General features: G+C 45.2%; 1 protein-coding gene across 4 annotated transcripts; it reads right to left on the bottom strand.

Moving 5' to 3' along the window:
- Positions 1-1,414: 1,414 nt before the first annotated feature.
- On the bottom strand, positions 1,415-23,150 carry ZNF821 (zinc finger protein 821). Of its 4 annotated transcripts, none has more exons than XM_066243068.1 (9): positions 22,853-23,149; positions 22,152-22,209; positions 20,896-21,013; positions 19,518-19,634; positions 8,516-8,641; positions 5,163-5,308; positions 4,291-4,395; positions 3,170-3,336; positions 1,415-2,387 (listed from the first exon to the last, which is right to left on the bottom strand). In XM_066243068.1, exons 4-9 carry the CDS (start codon positions 19,555-19,557, stop codon positions 1,733-1,735), a joined length of 1,239 nt encoding a protein of 412 aa, XP_066099165.1. In that variant the 5' UTR covers positions 19,558-19,634; positions 20,896-21,013; positions 22,152-22,209; positions 22,853-23,149; the 3' UTR covers positions 1,415-1,732. The 4 variants fall into 4 exon arrangements, with proteins under 4 accessions (XP_066099165.1, XP_066099163.1, XP_066099167.1 ...); XM_066243066.1 differs by having other exon boundaries at positions 20,896-20,983; XM_066243070.1 differs by lacking the exon at positions 8,516-8,641 and having other exon boundaries at positions 20,896-20,983; positions 22,853-23,150.

Here is a 23,150-nt window from a genome sequence, read left to right as displayed (position 1 = left end):
CAAATTAACTAGGGCACTTCCTTCTGGACCTCAATATCTATAATTATCTAAACTGTACACAACCTTTAGTGCAGCCGAAGGGGAGTTCTGTGCTTGTTCTGTACCATCACAGAAGCTTTTTAGAAATGACCTCAGCTCTGGTCTTCTCCGTGGTTTGGCATCCATACAAACTGCCTGCCAGAGTAGTCATTTTGCTCTAGCCTTAACCATTATTGACTTGAGCTCTCCTAGCACCTAGGGTAATTCTGGATTACCCTACCTTGGCTCTGGGAAATAAAAAGGTGAATTACCTCTTCTCTCAAATATGAGTTCCTTGGTGCTGTAGGCCTTAATATTGCAGCTATTTCTATAAACATATTCCTAAGTGCAGCTGTCTGCTCTCTGGGATAGAATATAAAATGCCCTGAATTCTGCTGGGAAAAGGAGCCAGCACCTAGTGTTAAGTACTATACCCTCTTTAGGAAATGCCAGTAACGCCCCCCACTTGCAGGGTGGCCAGAATTTTGCTACCACACCCCCCCCAAACACTTACGCCCCCCACTGCTGCACCTTGCGTGCTGCCAGCCCGCGGCCCTGGGGCCTGAGGCCAGTGCTGTGCAGTACACACAATCTACTCTGTGTATAAATCCACAGAGAAACAGGAATGGAGAATAACATAAAATGATATTTGATACAGTGGGAATCAGCAATTTTGCACAGAGCCATTTGGGAGATGTTTACTGTAGTCTGCCTGAAATTAGGACAAAATTGAATTAAGTAAGTTGCTTTGGAAAGTGTGAAAGCTGCTAGTGAACTCTATTCTTTTTTATCAGAAGTGGCTGAAATCAATGAAGTTCTTGCAGAAAATCTCTAGGACTTGTCAATAAATCTTATTATAAAGATGGTTGACAGATCAAGATGACACTACGTAACCCTTCAGAATTAAATAAACTAATGAGTAAAGAAGCATATCAGAAATACATAAAATCTATTGAGTAAAAATGGACCCTTCCTAAATAAAGCAGTATAAAAGAACTTTAAAAAAAAGGAAAAGAGAGAGTGACTGGTGGTGGTGCAGTGGATAGAGCATTGACCTGAGACACTGAGGTCCCTGGCTTGAGTACAGGCCCATCAGGCTTGAGCGTGGGATTATAGACATGATCCCAAGTCACAGGAACTGTGAATTATCTCTATTAGAGTTGTGGGAATGGATCCTCAAAAAGTTAGCATCAGTTCTTTAATGTCATAATTATGTCTCATTAACTTGTAAAGGCCCAAATACCCAGGGATCTTCGCTTGGCAAGCCTAGTTTGAGGAGCACCCTCCCTTGGAAAAGGATAACCGCCAGAAGTCACTGCTTGATAAGTTCTCCCCAGGCCTCTCCCAGATCAATTCGTTTGCTAGAATGAAACTAAGAGAAAAAGGAAAGGGCCAATAAAGATAAAATTAATTTATTTGCCCTTGTAACTCCCTGGGCCACCCTGGGGCCCCACAGTCCTACACCATGCCCTGCAGCAGTGGGATGGGGAGTCCAGTTCTCTGGAGTGCCTGCTCCCTAGTCCAGCCTGGAACTGGGTCCCTCCTGACTCCCATCATCTTGCTCTGACATGCAAGGGGTGCACAGGTCCACCTGCAACAAACCTGGGTCTGCCTCTGGCAGCAAGGACAGAGCCCTGTGGGTGGCTGCAGCAATGATCCCTGTGGGCTCAGGTAGGTGGGTGAGTGGGAGGGCAGACAGGAGGGTGTTTGTGGTTCAGTGTAGAGAGCTGCTGTTCTGCTCGTCAAAGGCCATCTTGCCCAGGAGCTGGCTGTCCAACTCCACCCCACTCACAGGTAGCTGGAAGAAGTTCATTTCAGCTGCTAAGGCTGCCATGGCGGAAGGGTCCTGGCCAAACTGAGCTCGCAACATCATGTCCATTTTCTCCAGCCTCCTCTTGAGCCGCTTAGCCTCCCGCTCCCGGATGAGCCGGGCCTGCCGCTTCTCGGGGGTTTCATTGGCCCGCTTGAGCCTCATGGCCTCCCGATCCCGCTGCAGCCGGCGTGCCCGCTGCTCGTCTGTCTCCTGCATGCGCTGCAGGCGCTTGGCCTCACGGTCCCTCATGCGCCTTACCTCCCGCTCCTCGGGGGTCTCATTGTCCCGCCGGCTCTTCTTGGCCGTGCGCTCTCGTTCCAGCCGCTGCAGCCGTACTTCCAAAGGCTCGTTCTGTCGACGGAGGGCCCACTTGCGTACGCTGGGGGTCTGGGCTTCCAGCAGCTTACGGTAGGCAGCACAGTTGTTGCACACAAGCAGAATTCCAGCAGGGTACACTGGAGGACTAAAGGCAATGTCTTTCCCGTCAGCACTGGAGGGGCCCTCACTGTGGGCTGGGGGTAGGGATTCCATATTAAGAACTTCAGGAAGTTTCTCACTAAAAGCAAAAATTTTGGATGGTTAGTGTTGCCTTCTAGCAAGGTTCAATTCTGACTTATTCCTGTCCAACTAGACCACTTGCTCCAAGTTCACCACTAGGGGTCAGTTTGAGTGCTTGGGAGACTTCTTCACTCTACCTCTGCTCTTTGGGCTAGGGTGTATACCAAGTTTTAAAGCCCACCTGGAGTTAAGAGACTGACCTAACTCCCACAGCAAGCCACTAGAAATCAGCCAAGCCCTTACAATGAGCCCTTTCATTCAGGCCAGAATGGTGGTGTTTGGTAGCTGTGCAAGGCAGTCCTGCTGCGGGAGGAGGCAGTCTTCCTTGAAGTAGAGGCTGCCTTCAGGGGAGGTACAGCCCACTGGTCTAGCCTCCTCCTGCCCTGGCCAACTCTGCATTGCACACTAGCAAATGGGACGAGCATACAATTCACACCACTCCATCTTCCTGGGACACAGAGACTATGTCCTCACATCAGGGTCCTCTCAGCACCCTGTCACTTCTTTCCCCATACTTTATCATGAAAGTTCTTGGACTTCCCCGCATCTCTTCCTAGATGAAAATATTATTCTGACAGGGGAAATGGGAATTCATTTCCCTTGGGAGAAGGCTAATTAAAGGAACAGGCATATTTATTGACCTCATTATTTGTATTTCCGAAGAGTCAAGAATCAGTTGCCTCTGCATTACTTATCGCTAGCTTTTACTTTGATCTGGGAAAGCAGAACCTATACCCAGTAATTTGGTCCCAACACAAGAGGGTTAGGTGCCCGGCTAACCTGTTAAATGTGGCATGGCTGGTGAAACGGGCTCCACACACGGCACAGTTAGACCGCTGGTCCTCGGAGTGGATTAGGAGGTGCCGACCCAACGACCCTGGAGAGCTAAGGGCCCGGCCACAGACAGGACACATATAGCTCTTGGCGCTCACCACTGCCGCAGTGTGCTGTAAAACAGAGCCTCAATCTGTCAACCCACACCACCTACAGGACAACTCGCGCCCCCTTAGGGTCTACTTTCTGGGAAACATCCCCTTTCCTTAGCCTCAGAAAACAAAGGATTTGCAACTATATTCCCTGTTTAGCACCTGGAAAAGTAAAAGTCTTGTGTTCATGGGCTTCCAGAAGGGCCCAGCCACACAGACCATTGCTCTCGTTTCATTAGGGCTCTGACTTGATTTTGGGATGTGTGGGCTGCACTGAGCAATGGGCTCCAGACATCCTCAGAGCCCGAGAGGAATTCATGCTCAGGATAGTTTCTGTCTGCCTGCCTCACATTGTGCAGCTACAGGTCCATGTGAAGGGAGTGACAATGGCCAGTCTAGAAGGTAACTGGAAAGACTGCTATCCAAAAGATATTTAAGTGTCCTGCTTTCCTTCAGTCCTTTAAAAAAATCTTTTGAAGAAATGTGTCTTCTTCTACACGATGTGTCTTTACACTCTAAGGCAGGCTGCCGCGTGTGCGGACGCTGTTCTGGTTCCACTCTGAGGGCACAGTGCTCTGGGGCTGGATCGGGAAATGGAACACAAGTCTGTCTTACTCTGTCCCTCTCACTTACACTATCTCCCATATGTCAGGAACATTTATGTTAACTCATTTTTTCTTCTTTAAAACACAGCCCTCATTAGTAGCAGATGTTAGTTTCTATTTCTAGTTCCCTATTTAAAATATGCATTAAGTAAATTTTTAAAAATGATACTTAATTTTCATAGCATGTCTGCCTGGGAACCCCAGAACACATTTATCCAACATATTCCACTTAGTCTCCAGAATGTTCTGAGACTTGGAGTGGGGTCTTAATGAGAGCAACAACCCAAGGTTCCTCTGGGAGCTGGAAGCAAAGGCTAATCAACAAGCTGCTGGCGCTCAGGCTCCTGAGCACGCAGCTCCCCCGCCATACCTGGTACACGTGAGCAATCAGCTGCTCCCGACTCCCACAGTCTAGCTGGCAGAGGGGACACTGGCAGAGGCCAAGTAAGGGCTCAGAATTCAAATTCTCTGCGACCTGCAATTCAGTAAGTAGACAGTTCATTAAGACTGCTGCTCAGTCTCTTCCCTGCCCCTACTTCTTTTCACAGGGTGTCCTATTAGAAAAACACAACCTGATATCACACATTATAACATGGACCACAGGGAAAACTGTCTCCATTTTCTCCAAGGCTTCCTGCCATGAGGGCATAGGACTGCCCCAGAGAGAGCTTAGCTACTTTTTTCCCCCAAGGTAAATTCTATAGAGAGAGGATTAGCTTTCTTCCTGCCATGCTTCTTGAAGGACTCTTCACGAAATACCTTACTGAAGTAACACTTTGACTTAAAATAGCAAGCACCTCGGCCGGATAACTTAGTTGATTAGAACATCATCCCGATATGCAAAGGTTGCAGGTTCGATCCCTAGTCAGGGCATATACAGGAACAGATAGATGTTTCTGTCTCCTCGCCCACCCTCTAAAATAAATTAATTAAACAATTTTTGCAAGCATATTCAAGAGAACACATCAGGAAGTCAGCTAATAGTTTTACAAAGGTGGATATTCCGTCTGGAAAGGAGTGGGGGGCTTTAGGAAGGAGAGCAGTATGTGGGTGTGGTGATATGTAGGTGGGAAAGGAAAGCTGAGTGTCTGAGGTTTGGGTAACTGGTGCTGTGAAGGAAGAGAGGCTTCCTGTGAAGGCCTAGGAGACCGTCAGATGAAGGCTGTTATATCTAGATGGGAGGCACTGGGGCAGAGTAGAGGGTAAGGGGGTTCCCAGACTCAGGAGCCATTTGTCACTTGCCTCATGCTCTACCACTTCGTTCCCACCAACAGGCTGTTCTGCAGTTTCTAACTCTTTTTCCACTTTGACTACCCCTCCATCTTCCTCTGACGTGTGGGAAGAGACTTCATCTTGTGTGGTCTCCTCTTCATCACCCTCACTGTCACCTGGAACACACAAACTGGTCACCTGCTCTTATTTCGCATGAACACATCTTGTGTTGCTTTCCACCTTAGAGTTTGCAGCTATAATGGAAAATATTTGCAGATATTCTGTAGTAATATATAGTTTGTGTCAGTGCTTAGTAGGGTACAAGTCATGTTAAGTGGAAGCCAGCTACAGTTGTCTTAAGGCCATATATACACTAAAGAGAAAAGCTAAGGCAAAACTGAATTGGAAAATGGTTATTGGGCTCTATACATTATCAAAAATAGTAACTTCTTATTCATGGTTCCCAAATATCTCACACTTCCAATCACACTCCTCACGTACCTCACACCATTCCCACAACATACTGCTTCTGATTTACCAACACTTCTCACTGATTTCATAAATTTACTTTTCTCCATAACCCTCTGAACCCCCTGACAATTTCTTCATGGTGTCACATATACTATTCTGAGTCCCACTAATCTGTCCTCTCCCAATGAACCCCAGAGCACACTTAAAGAAACACTAACAAGTTTTTCCTCTCTATTCAGTAAAGTAGGCAGTTGTAAATTAGGTTAAAATGATGTCACTTTATAGGGAAAGGACTCTTTAATATAATGGAAAAATTTGCATAGCAACCAACCTTAGGCAGTTTATAGCAGTATTCGTCTCACTGTGTTCTTACTACTTGGCTAGTATCTCAGCATTCTAGGCTAAATAAATCCATTGTCTCTGCAGGCTCTTTGGATTATCTGATGGATGATTGGGTGCATTAAGTAGAAGGAACAGGTTCTGCTTTACTTTAGAATGAAATATAATTATTGTGACTAAAATAAGAATGGAGTGTTTTAGTTTATGGAAGAAGATATAGCTGTGGGGAGGTCTGCCTGTGGCTGGGGGATCTTCAAGTTTTGTGGGAGCTTATTTTCTACCCTATTACTTATATAATAGCGAAAAATACTTTTTTAAAAAAGAAACCCATGATAACAAAGGGAGTTCTTTCTGAAAGGAAAAAATGTGCTAGTACCTTGAAGATCACAAGAGGAAGCCAAGCCTAGGGAAGCTGTCAGATTCCAGCCCCATCACAATCCCACCTAGATCTTGGTCCCCTGGGTCTGACTGTAAGCAAGAGAGAAATACAGGGTACTTTCACCAGTCTCTCTGCATCAGCAGTGAGACTCAGCTTTTCTGGCTGACAGTGCTTCTTGTCCTCTTTTCTATCCCTTGTACGATTTCTAAATCCACCAGTATCTGGGCAAAACTGGCTTACTATATTTCCCTTCTTCCTATGAAAATCTAACCAAATCACCTGTTATCAGTTACACATGTCCCTGTTAGTTGCTCCACTTGGCTGGTGTGCTGGATTTGGTATGGCACGTATGCCCTATTCCCCAGCTCAGAGCTTTAGTTTGAATCCATCTCAGTAAAGAAGGATTGGCACAGATTAAATCATACCATATTATCTCACCAGTTTATCTGGAATATTTGTAAATTTAGTCTAAGACAACAATGTATCAAATGCATTTTTGTAATTTATCAAACATCCAAATATATCTATCTCTCTACTTGAAAGATAAAATAAAAAGGGATTTGACCAGTTAGCTCAGTGGTAGAGCATCAGCCCAGCATGTGGATGTTCTGGGTTCAATTTCTGGTCATGGCACACAGGAGAAGTGACCATCTGCTTCTCCACCTGGACGTCCTCTCCCACCCCCACCTGCAGCCATGGCTTGATTGAAGTGAGTGGGCCCCAGGCGCTGAAGATGGCTCCATGGCCTCCACCTCAGTCCCTAAGAAGAGCTCGGCTGCTGAACAGCAGAGCAACATCCCATATGGGCAGAGTATTGCCCCCTAGTGGACTTGCTGGGTGGATCCTGGTAGAGACACATGTGGAAGGAAATCTGTCTCTCTGCCTCCCTTCCTCTCACTAAATTAAAAAAAAAAAAAAGTGTGCTGTCCAGAGGGATACATCTTTTCCAGAATAGACACACCCATTAGACTTTTATAGATGTTCCCATTCCTACCTGTTACTCAAACTGGTGGCTCCAACAGGTTTTCTAGAAAGATATGGGTTCATTTTTCTCTACTTGAGCAATTAATTGCCAAATTATTTTTTGTTGCTAAATTACTAGTTTGAGTGAAAACAAGAAGGGTGCAGAACTCTCTCCTTCTCACTCTTCCTCAATCCGAAACGTGGAGAAAAATCTGATGTGTCTGTCTGAACTGATACCAACAATAACTCGTATTGAATGAGATTAGTAAAGTGTGGAAATTGTCATGGAAAACAACACATCCCAAGGTGTATTTGTTCAGGCAGGTCACAGAATAGACGATCTACAAGGCTCCACTGGCTACCAGCCACCGTCTTTTCCATCTCTCAACCACAGGGATCTACTTCAGACTTGGTGTGGAAAGGGAAGACCTTGATGTTAGCATTGTATATGATGCATAGCCTCATTGGTACGCAAAGTCTCTTGTATGACATTAAAACTAGGCCCTCAAGCAAAAATTTCATCAATGCCATTCTTACATTTTATTAATTATGAATAAACAAGCCAAGGAGACGAAGTTTTTTTTTAATTTTCACTTGACCTAACCTAGGGGCTGCTTGGGTACTAACTATTCCTATATTCCTATCTATCACAATCATCAAACCTATCTGTGTATGGCACTGTGTCAAGTACTATTGTACATGAGTTTAAAAAACAAAACAACCCTGACCAGGTGGTGGCGCAGTGGATAGAGCGTCAGACTGGGATGCGAAGGACCCAGGTTCAAAACCCTGAGATTGCCAGCTTGAGTGCGGGCTCATCTGGTTTGAGCAAAAGCTCACCAGTTTGGACCCAAGGTCGCTGGCTTGAGCAAGGGGTTACTCGGTCTGCTGAAGGCCCACGGTCAAGGCACATATGAGAAAGCAATCAATGAACTACTAAGAAGTTGCAATGAAAAACTGATAACTGATGCTTCTCATCTCTCTGTTCCTGTCTGTCTGTCCCTCTCTCTGTCTCTTAAAAAAAAACCCCAAAAACCTATAAAGCCAAACCTATTCTCACTCTGGATAAGCAATTGCCCATGCACCTTAGAACATCTCTGGGAACACTGAGGATCTACAAATCTCCTTCTTCATGTCTTCTTCCCAACCCATGCACAATCCCCAGCGCACACACACTCTAATAATTCTTCCCCCATTGCCCTGAGTCATTACCAGAAGGTGTAGAACTCACTGCTACTGGAGTCCTGATCTCTTAGTTGTTGGATAGCTTGTCGCTGACTGCCAAGGTCTCCAGGAAAATCCGTTTTCATCATCGCCTGGCGGGCTTGCTCTTCTAATCCAGCAAATACTTGATCCCCTGGTGGTCACAAGGAAAGAGTCAGGCCACCAGCTGGGCAGCACATCCTCAGGCAAGCTCATTGGAAAATCAGACCATTCAAAGGTGACAGGCAGGTACCCTGTGGTGAAGTCATTTGTCTCCAAGTCAGCTTGTTGTCCACAACTGTTTCTGGGCAGTAAGCCTGATGCTCCAGAAAGCATCATTTGCATCTCTTAAACCTTCTTAATCTTTACTTCTTTTCAAAAGGTGATCAATTGCTACTTTACAAATTCAGCTTCAGAATCTCAATTCCACTTATAACCCTCCATCAGGATTGGGCAGAGGCAAGAGGCAGCGGGACAGGATGAGATAGAGCAACAAATCTGAAGCAATCTGTGAATCTTTTATTTTATTTTATTTTTATTTTTTGTATTTTCCTGAAGTTGGAAACGGGGAGGCAGTCAGACAGACTCCCACATGCGCCCAATCGGGATCCACCAGGCACGCCCACCAGGGGGCGATGCTCTGCTCATCTGGGGCGCTGCTCTGTTACAACCAGAGCCATTCTAGTGCCTGAGGCAGAGACCATAGAGCCATCCTCATTGCCCGGGCCAACTTTGCTCCAATGGAGCCTTGGCTGTGGGAGGGGAAGAGAGAGAGAAGAAGGAGAGGGGGAGGGGTGGAGAAGCAGATGGGCGCTTCTCCTGTGTGCCCTGGCCGTGAATTGAACCCAGGACTCCTGCACGCCAGGCTGACGCTCTACCACTGAGCCAACCGGCCAGGGCCCAATCTGTGAATCTTAAGGTACTAGCAATATGACCGAGTCAGTGTCTGTCTCTGACTACATGTAAATCAGTGCTTCACATACTCCATCTAGATAACAATGCTAATCCCAACTTTTATCCACTCTTTCTAAAACATGCTTTGGAAGTTCTTCCTTACCTACCTTTCTCATAGCCACAAGCAAATCAACAACTAGTTGAATAATGGATTAAAAGAACTCCTTAGGAACACATTTCCTGGAAATGTCGTGCCATCTAATTTGCAAAAGGATTTCATCTGGTGTCTTTAGTCCAATGATCCAATGTCTTTTTTTATTTTTTTGCAGGAAGTATCCAAAAGCTCTAGATCCATTCTGTTTATGCACTTACTTCTGATGGCTACTGAAGAGTTAACATTTAAGTGCTCTTTTATTTCCAAGAGGCCAGGCATAAGGAGAAAAGAGAATTGGGTTTCTCGAGGTTTCCATTATCTCAGTCAGAGTGGAAACTATAGTCCCCATTCTCCAGCTACCAAGAGAGAATAATAAAAAGCCCTAGTGAAATGCTTGACAATAGACTAATAGCGCTTTCTTACTGAGGAGAGAAAGGGAAGTAAACAGGATCAGGTTCCAAGGCAGGAGACAATGATGTAGGAAAAATGAACAGGTTAGTTGATCTGCACCACCAGTCCTTAGGCAATGAAAGAACTGATGTGAAGAAGGCTTCATGTGATGACTTAAGCATTCATTCAGTAAATACTCATTGAGCATTTATTATATGTTAAGTGCTGAGCACTAATAAAAGCTAGTAATTGGCACTTCCGAGCTCTAGACTCTGTTAAGTGCTTTATAGTTGCTTCAGATTAATTTTTTGAAATTCTATGTGATAGGTATTACTACCCACATAATACCTATACTTAGGAGAAAACTAAGCTCTATGGTGGAACTAAGTATTCAAACCCAGGTCTGCCCAACTCCAATATCTGTATTTTTAAATTGCTTTCTAACAGAGATATAAGCAGAATGTTGCTTAAAATAAATGCTGTCTCTATGAGAAGTACAGCTCTGATCCTAGTGTTAGTTACCTTCATACCTTAAGGAACTGATAAACACAACTCAAATATCAAAATAACGTTCTCTGGGCCAGTATTGATAGTTCTGATACCATGTGGTATTACCATGCCTGGGCTAGAGTAAGTAATATTATGGCTACTGTGATACAGTCAGTGAGAAGAAAGGTGGTTAAGAGTTGAAATGAACTGCAACCACACAGCCCTCAAGTAAAACAAAAATAAGCTGCTTTAAGTCCATTTTCATGATATCCAAGATTACACACTGGACATAAATTACTGCTAGGGAAAAGCAAAAAGTGAATTCTGTGTTACAGTGTTTTCTTTCTTTGCAGAAGTGTAATATTTAATTTCTTCTTGTTGTTGGTTTCCACTGTAACCACAAGACCATGACCAACTAGAACGTTTGCTGAATTCTGGGTAGGTGCAAGTTTTCGGGCCTGGTAGTTATGGGCAGATATGGCACTAAAGAACAAGTTATAGCCTGACCAGGCAGTGGCGCAGTGGATAGAGTGTCGGACTGGGACGCAGAGGACCCAGGTTCGAGATCCCGAGCTTGCCAGCTTGAGCGCGGGCTCATCTGGTTTGAGCAAAAGCCCACCAGCTTGAACCCAAGGTTGCTGGCTCCAGCAAGGGGTTACTCGGTCTGCTGAAGGCCCACGGTCAAGGCACATATGAGAAAGCAATCAATGAACAACTAAGGTGTCACAACGCGCAATGAAAAACTAATGATTGATGCTTCTCATCTTTCTCCATTCCTGTCTGTCTGTCCCTGTCTGTCCCTGTCTGACTTACTCTCTGTCTCTAAAAAATAAATAAATTAAAAAAAAAAAAAAAAAGAACAAGTTATATACCAGCATATTATTATCAAGGGGAAGATCATTCTCATCAGTGATACTGCTCATCTCTAAAGAAACCTAGCCTGAAGTTAGCTAGGTTTATAGCATATTAAAAACATGTATAGGCCCTGGCTGGCTGGCTCAGCGGTAGAGCGTCGGCCTGGCGTGCGGGGGACCCGGGTTTGATTACCGGCCGGCTGGCTCAGCGGTAGAGCGTCGGCCTGGCGTGCGGGGGACCCGGGTTGGATTCCCGGCCAGGGCACATAGGAGAAGCGCCCATTTGCTTCTCCACCCCCACCCCCCCTCCTTCCTCTCTGTCTCTCTCTTCCCCTCCCGCAGCCAAGGCTCCATTGGAGCAAAGATGGCCCGGGCCCTGGGGATGGCTCCTTGGCCTCTGCCCCAGGCGCTAGAGTGGCTCTGGTCACGGCAGAGCATCGCCCCCTGGTGGGCGTGCCGGGTGGATCCCAGTCGGGCGCATGCGGGAGTCTGTCTGACTGTCTCTCCCCGTTTCCAGCTTCAGAAAAATACAAAAACAAAAACAAAACAAAACAAAAAAACATGTATAGATACTTTCTCCCCCTTTCTGAAGGAATCACCATTGGATTAGTAAAAGGGCACCTAAAAGTATATGATGTACATTTCAAGATCAGCTAGTAATTCAGTTTGGTATCCAGCAATGGGAGCTTAAACTTTATTTTTGTTTATTGATGTTTAAATATTCAGGCTTTCAAAGAAGAGAGTCTGTCCCACATAACTTCCCTATCTAGGACTTTTGGCTCACCTAGGCAATCTCATCTAGGACAGTTGAGATAAATTAATTCTGTCATTCCTTTTTGGCTTTTTGGAGAGAAAAGCTGTACTCTGTTCTTGATCTGTGAAAAAAAGGCTAAGGTAAACTTTATTCCTCAGAGCCATACCTATTTTTTTAGCAAGAGAGACAGAGACAGAGAGAGGGACAGATAAGGACAGACAGAAAAGAGAGAGATGAGAAGCATCAATTCTTTGTTGGGACACCTTAGTTGTTCACTGATTGCTTTCTCATATGTACCTTGACCAGAAGGCTACAGCCAAACCAGTGACCTCTTGTTCAAGCCAGCGACCATGGGGTCATGTCTATGATCTCACGCTCAAGCAAATAACCCTGGTCTCAAGCCAGCAACCTTAGGGGTTTGAACCTAGGATCCCTGAGTCCCAGTCTGACACTCGATCCACTGCACCATTGCCTGGTCAGGCAGGGCCATTTCTATTTTAATCATCCAAAGCAAACTATATACAAAACATAAAAAAAGACATGATTTTGGCAGACCTCATAGAAAAAGATATATGAATTGTCCTCTAGTCGTCATTTACCTAACCCCTAAAACCTGGCTGTCTAGAATTATCCTTTCAGAAGTAGGCAGCGACACTTGCTAAAAGTATGTCATAATTAAGTATAATGTGATTCATAGAGATACTAGTGATTAAGAAGTGTTATACAATTGCCTACTTGTATAATGTAGAATTATTCCCTTCTATCTTGAGACTGCTGGAGTAGGTTTGAAAAATCCTCTTATCTCTAGATATTAATAAAGGGTAACCATTTTATTTAACATGGGTATTTATTTGTCTATTAATAGCTGAGAACAAGTCATCTAAGCTCCCCCAGTACAAAGTGAGGTGCCACCTCTCCTTTTATTAGTATGAAATCAAGATACACTGTTTAGCCTGACCGGGCGGTGGCGCAGTGCATAGAGCAGGGGTCTCAAACTCGCGGCCCGCCCACCAATTTTGTGCGGCCGCAGACTGGCTCGCAGACTAATCCACAAAGTTTGATTAGTCTGCGGGCCACACAAAATTGGTGGGCGGGCCGCGAGTTTGAGACCCCGAGGTCGCCAGCTTGAACACAGGCTCATCTGCTTTAAGCTAGGCTCACCAGCTTGAGCCCAAGGTCACTAGCTCAAGCAAGGGGTCACTCGGTCTGCTGTAGCCCCCCAGTCAAGGCACAAATGAGAAATCAATCAATGAACAACTAAGGAGCCGCAACAAAGAATTGATGTTTCTCATCTCTCTCCCTTCCTGTCTGTCTGTCCCTATCTCCTATCTGTCTCTGTCTCTGCCACATACACACACACACACACACACACACTGTTTAATTGGGCTCAGGTTTTTCAAATCAGATAAAAACAGGGCCATGCAAGCAGGTTTGCAGAAGAGATGAGAAACCAGAGATGAAAGTTATTAAAAAGGCACATTTGCCTGAGCAGGCGGGTGGCGTGATGGATAGAGCATTGGACTGGGATGCAGAGGACCCAGGTTCAAGACCCCGAGGTCACCAGCTTGAGTGCGGGCTCATCTGGTTTGAGCAGAGTTCACCAGCTTGGACCCAAGGTTGCTGGCTTGAGCAAGGGGTTCCTCGGTCTGCTAGAGTCCCACAGTCAAGGCACATATGAGAAAGCAATCAATGAACAACTAAGATGTCGCAACAAAAAACTAATGATTGATGCTTCTCATCTCTCCGTTCCTGTCTGTCACTGTCTATCCTTCTCTGTCTCTATTAAAAAAAAAAAAAAAAAAAAAAAATTTAAAAAGGCAGATTTTACAATTCTCATTCCCGAGTCCCTGATGCAGTTAAATACAAGAGTGGGCAAAAGTAAGCTTACAGTTTCTCATGGAAAATAATACAGCAATAAATAATAATATAAGAATATACTGTTTCGTATAGTACTCACACTGTAAAGCTACTTTTCCCCACCTCATAAATGCAGCTTCTGGCTGACTAAAATCAAGTGTAGGAGCTGAAACATACTGTAACAGAGCAGATGCCAACTTTGGGGGAATAAAAGAGCTAGTATTGGGAGCGAGGAACTTACGATTCCATTTCTAGCTGATAATCTCTATAACACAAGGTGCTATCACATATTGGAACATAACCATTTACCTCACAGGGACGATGATTGAATGAAGATAAAACAAGTTGAATTTTTTAAAAGAGAAGGAACTACAAAGGCTTTCTTTTCCTACTTCTCTATAAAAGCTGAAAAACTTTTAAGTGAAGTTGAATGTTTTTAGTACATACTTTGCAATCTGAAAACAAAAACTCTTAAGAAAAGGCTTTCTTTTTCTTAGCGGTTTGCTTGGTATAAACACACCAAATGAGCATGTGCAAGGCACTCTATTTTCAACCTCTCTAGAAACAGTTGACAAAAACTTATACTCAGAAGGGGTGAGATGAGGAAGGAGGGAGGGAAGATCTAACAGATTTCAGTCCATCAGCAGTTTTTCTGTGACTAACAATTCTGGGGTTTTATTCCAAAAGCTCTTGTCAAGTCTATTAATGAACTGGATAGCTCTGAGATACAGAGACAGTCCCAAGGAAAGCCAAGTAAATGTCAGAGCAGCCTGCACCCTGGCCTCTAAAGTGGATCAGATGAATGCTGCCAGGCTACAGCCAGGAGATCCTTAATATATTCTTTTTAGGCAGGCTTTGAGCTTCCTGCCACACAATCTTCTTCCCAGAAGGCAGATCTAATGGAGCTCAGCCATTACTCTGCTAGAGTGCAGACTGGCTTTGATATTGAAGTAGAGCTTCTGCAGACTTTCCTGCCTCCCCGACCTTGAGTCCATTCCATTTACTTTAAATAGACAAGCAGTATTAGATTCAATACATTTGATTGGTTCCATTTCACTGCAAGGGAACAGGGGATTCAAGTGGTCAGAAGACTGAACTTACCAATTTCTACTTGCTATTACTGTCATGGGCAATGTGAAGATGACTTTTCAAAAAAAGGTAAGATCAGCTTCTTCAGAACTCAAATAGTAAATAAATAGGTTTGTATTTTTCTTTGGTCAAGCTTAGTCCACTACCTGAGAAGTCCTCAGAGTTCCCTACCCAAATGTATCACTGAAAACAGCCCCTCCCTTGGGTCTACTTTTCAGTAGCAGCTAAATATTTCTGTTCACAGCCCTGTATATGTCACCACCACAGAGGCTGGAAAGTCCCACCCACTCTACCACAATACAATGAATGTTCCCTTGCTCTAGAAACTGCATTTCTGCAGCTGTGTGATGTGTGATATTCTCTCCCGCTCCATGGCCTGCTTGTCCAGCTATTTTGCAACTCTAACAGCAGCTCATCTTGGTCTGACTACGGTGGAAGGAGATGCAGCTGATGGATCTATGTTACATGGATACGGGCATGGGTCGCACAGCCTTCCCTGGCTCCCCTGGCCTTGCCACTATCATGCCATCATCTTCCCATCATCTTTCCTCAAATCTAACCAGTCTCTTTGGACAGGAGGTCTGTACAGGCCAAGGCCCAACTCCTACGATGCGTTATTTATGAACCTATCACCTCTGTTAAGAGTACCTTTCCTGCCTGACCTGTGGTGGCGCAGTGGATAAAGCCTTGACCTGGAACGCTGAGGTCGCCGGTTCGAAAACCTGGGCTTGCCTGGTCAAGGCACATATGGGAGTTGATGCTTCCAGCTCCTCCCCCCTTCTCTCTCTCTGAAAAAAAAAAAAAAAAAAAAAAAGAGTACCTTTCCTGCTCTGCCTTCTTGGGGTCACATCTGTCTTCTATCAGTCAAAATTCACCTTCACCTAGAGAAGGCAATCCTAAACCACTATGTTGAATTACTATGCTAGATATACTTCATTTTACTTCTTAATAATCCTCACATTCAGGCCCATTCAGTTTTATTGTTTAGCAGCAATTTCTAAGTCCATCTTAAACCACTCATCTTTATATTAAGCAACCTTCCACAACCACCTAGAATGTATTGCTAGAAACATCCAACTTGTTTTGTCTTACAAGATTTTTCCAGGACTTAAAGAATTGTATGTGAAGGTTTGCCACCCTAATCTCATTATCTGTAAGATGTTGAAGTCCTCTTAATTCCTCTGCTCCTACTGTTGAAATTTCCCAAAAAGACAAGGTAAATACTGTCTGGGATACAGTACGTTTTTAATGAATTTTTGTCCTCTTAACTCCTTATCTAATCTGTCCTTTCAAATGCATTTTTTTTTTCCTTTAAACTATCTCTTGGCTCTGGCTGGTTGGCTCAGCAGATAGTGTTGGCCTGATGTGTGGATGTCCTGGGTTTGATCCCCGGTCAGGGCACACATAAGAGGCGACTATCTGCTTCTTTCTGCCTCCCTCTCCCTTCTGTCTCTCTTCCCCTCTTGCAGTCAGTGGCTCGACAGGGTTGAGCATTGGCGCAGGGTGCTGAGGATGGCTCAGCTGACCTGAGTGTCAGGCTCAGGCTGAGGATAGCTCAGTTGTTTCAAGCATCAGCCCCAGGCGGGGGTTGTCTGGTGGATCCTGGTTGGGCATATGTGGGAGTCTGTTTATCTTACTCCTCCCACTTAAAAGAAAAATAGCCTGACCAGGTGGTGGCGCAATGGATAGTGTTGGACTGGGATGCGGAGGACCCAGGTTCAAGACCCGTAGGTTGCCAGCTTGAGCACGGGCTCATCTGGTTTAAGCAAAGCTCACCAGCTTGGACCCAAGGTCACTGGCTCGGGCAAGGGATTTCTCGGTCTGCTGTAGCCCCACGGTCAAGGCACATATGAGAAAGCAATCAATAAACAACTAAGGTTTCGCAATGAAAAACGAATGATTGATGCTTCTCATCTCTCTCCATTCCTGTCTGTCTGTCCCTATCTATCCCTCTCTCTCTGTCTCTGGAAAGAAAAAAAAAAAAGGAAGAATAAAATCTTTCATATGTTATACCACTGAATTCTCTTCAAAGGTTGCTATATTTTACTTAGTCAATCCTCCATAATAGGGAACTATTTGTTTCTTATAGACATTTGGGGTGAGGATGCTTATCTCCCCAGATCATAAGAAACTATCTGATTAATTATCTCAAATCTACATAGATATATTAAGGTGCTTTAAGGTACTTGAATACCCTCTATGAGCAGTGCTAAAGATGAAGGGATACCAAGAAATATATATATAGGAGCATGGTCTCTGTCCTCTAGAAGTTTACAGTACAATTTCTGAAAGAAAACACACATCCAAAACAGTTGAAGAATACTGCAAGGCAAGAGTGCATACCTGGTCTTCCTGTTACCAGTGTCTCCCTCATGCAACTCATCCCAAAACAATACATTCTAAAGTCACTCCACTCTCCCTGCTTAACCCTTCGAGTATTCCGAATGTTCATGTAGGTCCTCATAACTCCTGACCATCCAGAGTATGATCGTACATGTATGTCTTTAATCTCATTTAAAAAAAAAAAACCCACAAAAAACCTCACTCCGAAGGGTCAGCGAGCATAAAAAAACTCACTACTCAAAGGGTTAAAAACTTTCAGTAGTTCCTTACAATCTAAAGACTGAAGTTTGAACTTCACTGGGCCTTTCAGCCTCTAGGATGTAGAGTTAAACATCTCCAATCTCATGCCCTATAGTCACTTCTGGACAAGTAAAATTTCTGCTCCATCCAAAGTCTTCATGTCCCGTGAACATATCACATGTATTCCCTCTCTCTCTTTTTTTAAGTGAGAGGTGGTGAGGCAGAGACAGAATCCACCCAGCAAGCCCCCTACCAGGCGAAGCTCTGCTCCTGTTGCTGGGCAACCAGGCTACTTTAGCACCAAGGTGAGGACATGGAACCATCTCCAGCGCCTGGGGGCCAACTTTGCAGAACGGAAATAGAAAGAGACAGAGAGAAAGAGAAAAAGAGAAAGAGAGAGAGAGAGAGAGAGAAAGAGAGAGAGATGTGGGGTAGGGAAAGAGGTGGAGTAAAGAAGCAGATGGTGGCTTCTCCTGTGTGCCCTGACTGGGGAATCAAACCTGGGACTTCCATACGCCAGGCCAACACTCCACCACTGAGCCAACCAGCCAGAGCCATGTATTCCCTCTTGAATCTTTGTTCATACTGTTTCTCATACCCGATTTTATCTCTCCCTTACTTTTTTTTTTTTTAATGTTTTTATTTATTCATTTTTAGAGAGGAGAGAGAGACAGAGAGAGAGAAGGGGGGAGGAGCTGGAAGCATCAACTCCCATATGTGCCTTGACCAGGCAAGTCCAGGGCTTTGAACCAGCAACCTCAGCGTTCCAGGTCAAGGCTTTATCCACTGCGCCACCACAGGTCAGGCTCTCCCTTACTTTTTTTAAGAAAATCAACTTTCTACCTTCTATGGCCCAGTTCAAGTTCTGGGCCTCTTCCATTAACCATTCCCTTGCTACCTCAATCCACAATGCTCTCTCCTCTTAACTTCTATAGTATACACCAGTGGTCCCCAACCTTTTTTGGGCCTCGGATCAGTTTAATGTCAGAAAATATTTTCACAGACTGGCCTTTAGGGTGGGACGGATAAATGTATCACGTGACCAAGACAAGTGTCAGAGTGAGTCTTAGACGGATGTAAAAGAGGGAATCTGGTCATTTAAAAAAAATAAAACATCGACCCTGGCCGGTTGGCTCAGTGCTAGAGCATTGGCCTGGCTTGCAGGAGTCCCAGGTTCGATTCCCGGCCAGGGCACACAGGAGAAGTGCCCATCTGCTTCTCCACCCCTCCCCCTCTCCTTCCTCTCTGTCTCTCTCTTCCCCTCCCGCAGCCAAGGCTCCACTGGAGCAAAGTTGGCCCAGGCACTGAGGATGGCTCCGTGGCCTCTGCCTCAGGCGCTAGAATGGCTCTGGTTGCAACAGAGCGATGCCCCAGATGGGCAGAACATCGCCCCCTGGTGGGCATGCCAGGTGGATCCCAGTCAGGCACATGTGGAAGTCTGTCTGACTGCCTCCCCGTTTCCAACTTCAGAAAAATACAAAAAAAGAAAAAAAAAAGAAAAAGAAAAAAATAAAACATTGTTCAGACTTAAATATAAATAAAACAGAAATAATGTAAGTTATTTATTCTTTCTCTGCGGACAGGTACCGGTTCATGGCCCAGGGGTTGGGGACCACTGGTATACACAGTTTGCAGCATCCCTATTTGGCACTTAGCATTTGTATATACACATTCTAGTTTTATATATCCTTATGTTACTTCAAGCCCGGGGATCCAGCACAAGGCTATTCACAGAGCAGTACCCTGTGTTTGTTAATGGGAATACTAAGGATGAGTCAAAGGCATGGATTCCCAAGACAGTTTCCAACACTGTCTCCAGGGACCACACACTTTTAAATCCATCATGTGTAACACCTTTAACCTGTTTTTCTTTACAAATTAATGTGAGCCTCGAACCTAAATTCAGATTATGTACTCTTCCATACTCAACATTCCCAAATTCCAGGAGACAGAGCCCAATACTCACAGTGAACTTTATTTGGATTTGTCTGTTTCCGACGGGACATGTTTCTCTGATCCAAGAGGTCTGGCCTTTCCCAGTTTCACGACTGGATATGTTACTACTTCCCTGTAGGATACTGACCTACAATAAAAAGGATTTCGTTAGCACGTTATTTTGTCCATATATTATACAATATTAACAAATAAAATTTTTTTAAAAAAATTCTTCATAAGCATATAAAACTCACCAGTTATAGATAACTGAACTAATTAAAGAAATAAAGAAATGAACACATCTCTAGCGCAACATCAAGGTCCCAAAAAGTTTAAGAGGGGAATCCTTTAGAGGATTTAGAGAATTCCACTCTAAATCTATCTGTGGAACCCAGAATACTGGTAAGCAGATCATATCAAGATCACAGGATAGAAAAGGAAGCAAGAAAACTCAGGCAACCAGCGTTAGTAGTACTGTGGGCTTCAAGGAATGAACCCCTGTGAATTGTAAAAGGAAGCACAAAAAGCTAAAGAGGGAGGCAGATCACATGCCCACTGGAAGTCAAGCCCTGCAATATACACCACTGGGAGCCTCCAGGTATTTTTCACGAAGTTATCTTGCCTGGAGGTGACAAAGGCATCACATCCCTGAGACAGGAAACATCTCAAAACAACACAGGAAACACGAGCCTCTTTGTAGTGATGCAGGCACTGTGCTCGGCACTGTGGATCACAGGGCACTAAAGCAAATCAGACTTCCAATGTTGAAGATGGGCTCTCAGCAGAAGAGCCAGATGCCATTCACACTGTTGAGTACTAATTCAGCAGCCCAAAGTGATCAACCTGGTCCTGCTCACATGCTCTGGAGCAGCGGTCTTCAATAACTTTAGTGTCTCTTCTCAACCCAGCCTCTATGAGCAGAGAGATCAGTGGGAGAAACAAAGAGAAAAGCTCCCCAAATGAGAAATGCTGCAGACACATGCTTCCCCGAAACAGAAGGCAACAGATATTTAAGCCTGGAGGTTCTTGGTTAGTTATAAGACTTTCCCAGCGTTGTTAGAGAGCCTGAAATGAATTAGTATTGGAAGCTGTGAGATTTTCGTTGGAAGACCAAGTGAACAGACAGACACAGATTAAAAAGAGATAGATTCTTTTTTCTACTAAGGACCAGAATATGGATCTGGCCACGTTTTAATTTTTCTTTCAGTTCCTACCTTTTCAAATTGTATTCACATTGAATGAGCAAATTTAAAATTATAGTTTACTACCTTAAGAGGCATTATGAGAGGTTACTACTAGCTACGCTTTGCACTCTAGTTCGTGAAGACTCACCTCCTGTTATGCCAACTAACTCCTCTATGTAGCTAGAAAGGACCTCAGACCTGTAATCAGATCCTGCCTCCCCTTACCAAAAGAAGAAAGAAACCGCAAATGGCAAAGACAGGCCTCCACAGGAAGTGGCAAAGGAAGCAGCTTTCAGGCAGTCTTCTATCATATCTGCATATCAAACACAGTTCTTTTTCAGACCTTTAATTAAAAAAAAAAAAACAACCTCCAAATATACATAAAAATGAGTTTTAGCTATGTAGAAGGCAGTATGCTGAGTTCTCATGCTAATGGTATGCATTCTCTATTCTAAGTTTTGTGTAGGCCATTTCTTTCTAATCAAGTAATTTTATTAACAAAAGCAGTGAATGGATATTAGATTTGGGGTAACATACACTTTTTCTCTAAGTCTGTGGCATCACAAAGTGGAAAGCTGAATGAAATGCAGGTTGTCTTTAATTTTTTTTCTAAAATTTGCAGAGCTACACCTCTCTATTGATAAGAAAAATATAAAATCTTAACTAATCTTTAAATTTCTATCAAGATCAAAAATTGAAACTGAAATAAAGGTAATAAAGATGCTTCTGAAGGAAGGCCAAATAATTTGAGACAGGCTCTATTCCGATCATCTTGGTGAGGCAACAGTTCAACACTAAGTCCGAAACGGATGAATATCTGCATATTTAAACTGGCAGTGTCCACTGAATCTCATAATCCTCCTAGTGGCCAAGTGGGGAACCGACCAGAGGGTACCCAATGGAACTTCACACCTGAGGGATCAAGAGAAAATTAAGCAAATACTCTCCCTACCTCAAAAAAGAAAGCCTGTATGGTAGAGGACTCTTGAAAATAAACAAACAAATAAATACGTAAGTACATAAATGGCACTTAAAGTTCATTCTTGTACACACACAAAATCTCAGCGGTTAGGCAATTGTTTCATGTAGGCATTAAAAGCTAATAAAATCCAGACACTGTTCTGAAGGTCACTCACTGAGTTTTACTTTTAACACTTAGTTCCTAAGCCCAAATCTGAAGCCAGCACAAAAATGTAAACGGATAGCCGCCTGAACATCACCACCGTGAAGAAAACCGGGATGGGAAGAAGGGTCAACTGTGAGATTCAAATCTACAAGGGATTCTATCTAAAAAAGAAGGCAGCTTTATCTGTCTTAGAACGAGGGTAAGAGTCCTTGGGAGGGGGGCCAACGTCTCCCCTCAACACTGTCCCTGCTCTCCCACAGGTGTTCGATTGCAGCTTCCAGAACACACCACAGACTTTAGCAAGGAAAACACGAGTGTGAAATCCAAGTTTTAAGAAAAGAGGGTGCACTCCCACCTCCAGCTCTGGTGCAGCTCCCACGGAGGAAAGTCGCCTGAATCCCAGTGATCTGTATCTGCCAGAAAGGAGAGGACAAGAAAGCTGGTCACGAAGTCGCCTCACTATTCACCCCGTTTACACTTCTGTTTGGTCTGGAGCATGTGGATAATGTCGAGATAGTCCCTCTGGCTTCTTCAAGCATGAGCCAGGTAGATTCCCAAGAATTATCAGACGAAAGCCAGTGGTCTTCCGAGTCGGCACAGACAAACCCTCAGACAACAGTCTTCTCTGAAATCTAAATTTAGAAGGCCTTCCGCGAGACGGCGACTCCCGGACTGATACCCGGGTCTGCACTCCCACGCCCATCCTCCCCCTCCCCCAGCTCCTCCCCCGCCTGTCAGACGCTGGGGCCGTCCCGGCTGTTCCAGGCCAAGCCCGACCTGGGCCCACGCGGGGAGGGCGGCAGCGCGGACGCCCCTCCCACGCCAGAGGGGCGAAGAGAGGCTAGCTAGCCGGGTCCCGCCTCGTCCGGGGAAACCGAGGCAGGGGGTGGGTCGGAGCCTGGGCCGCCCCCGCCCCCCAGGCCAGAGCGAGCCCCCAGCCCCCTCCGCAGACACAGACAGACAAAAGATCAACAGCCAGTGACCCAGAGTGGGGGTTTGGGGAGCCCCTGCATCCTCAGCCTGGCCCCAGAGGGAAGTAGTCGGGGGTCGTTTTACCCGGCGCCTTGGCGCTCGGCGGCGCTCCGGGTCCCTGGGCCCCGCCTCCGGACAGACGGACCGCCGGACAATGGGCCCCGGGCTGCAGCTCGGGCCAGCCAGACCAGCCCTCTCCTGGACTGGGCCCCGGCAGGAGGAGGGCGGCTGCGGGCCGAGCAGAAGGCGGTGAGCCGAGGGGCCCCGCTGCAGACGGACAAAGCCAACGGCAGACAGACGGACGGAGGGGGAAAAGATGGCGACGCGGGCGGCGGGAGCGCGCTGCTCGCGCACCCGCGGCGAGTGAGGCGCGTGCACAGCC

Source organism: Saccopteryx bilineata, chromosome 9 (assembly GCF_036850765.1).
Source record: "Saccopteryx bilineata isolate mSacBil1 chromosome 9, mSacBil1_pri_phased_curated, whole genome shotgun sequence".
Taxonomy (NCBI): Eukaryota; Metazoa; Chordata; class Mammalia; order Chiroptera; family Emballonuridae; genus Saccopteryx; species Saccopteryx bilineata.
This window is presented reverse-complemented; position numbering and strand designations above follow the sequence as displayed.

Coding starts and splice junctions, on each gene's coding strand:
- ZNF821 (XM_066243068.1), bottom strand. CDS start 19,557: ATGTCCCGTCGGAAACAGACAAATCCAAATAAAGTTCACT. Junction 4,396..5,162: donor ACGAAGTGGTAGAGCATGAG/GCAAGTGACAAA, acceptor ACTGAATTGCAG/GTCGCAGAGAATTTGAATTC. Junction 3,337..4,290: donor TGATTGCTCACGTGTACCAG/GTATGGCGGGGG, acceptor TCTGTTTTACAG/CACACTGCGGCAGTGGTGAG.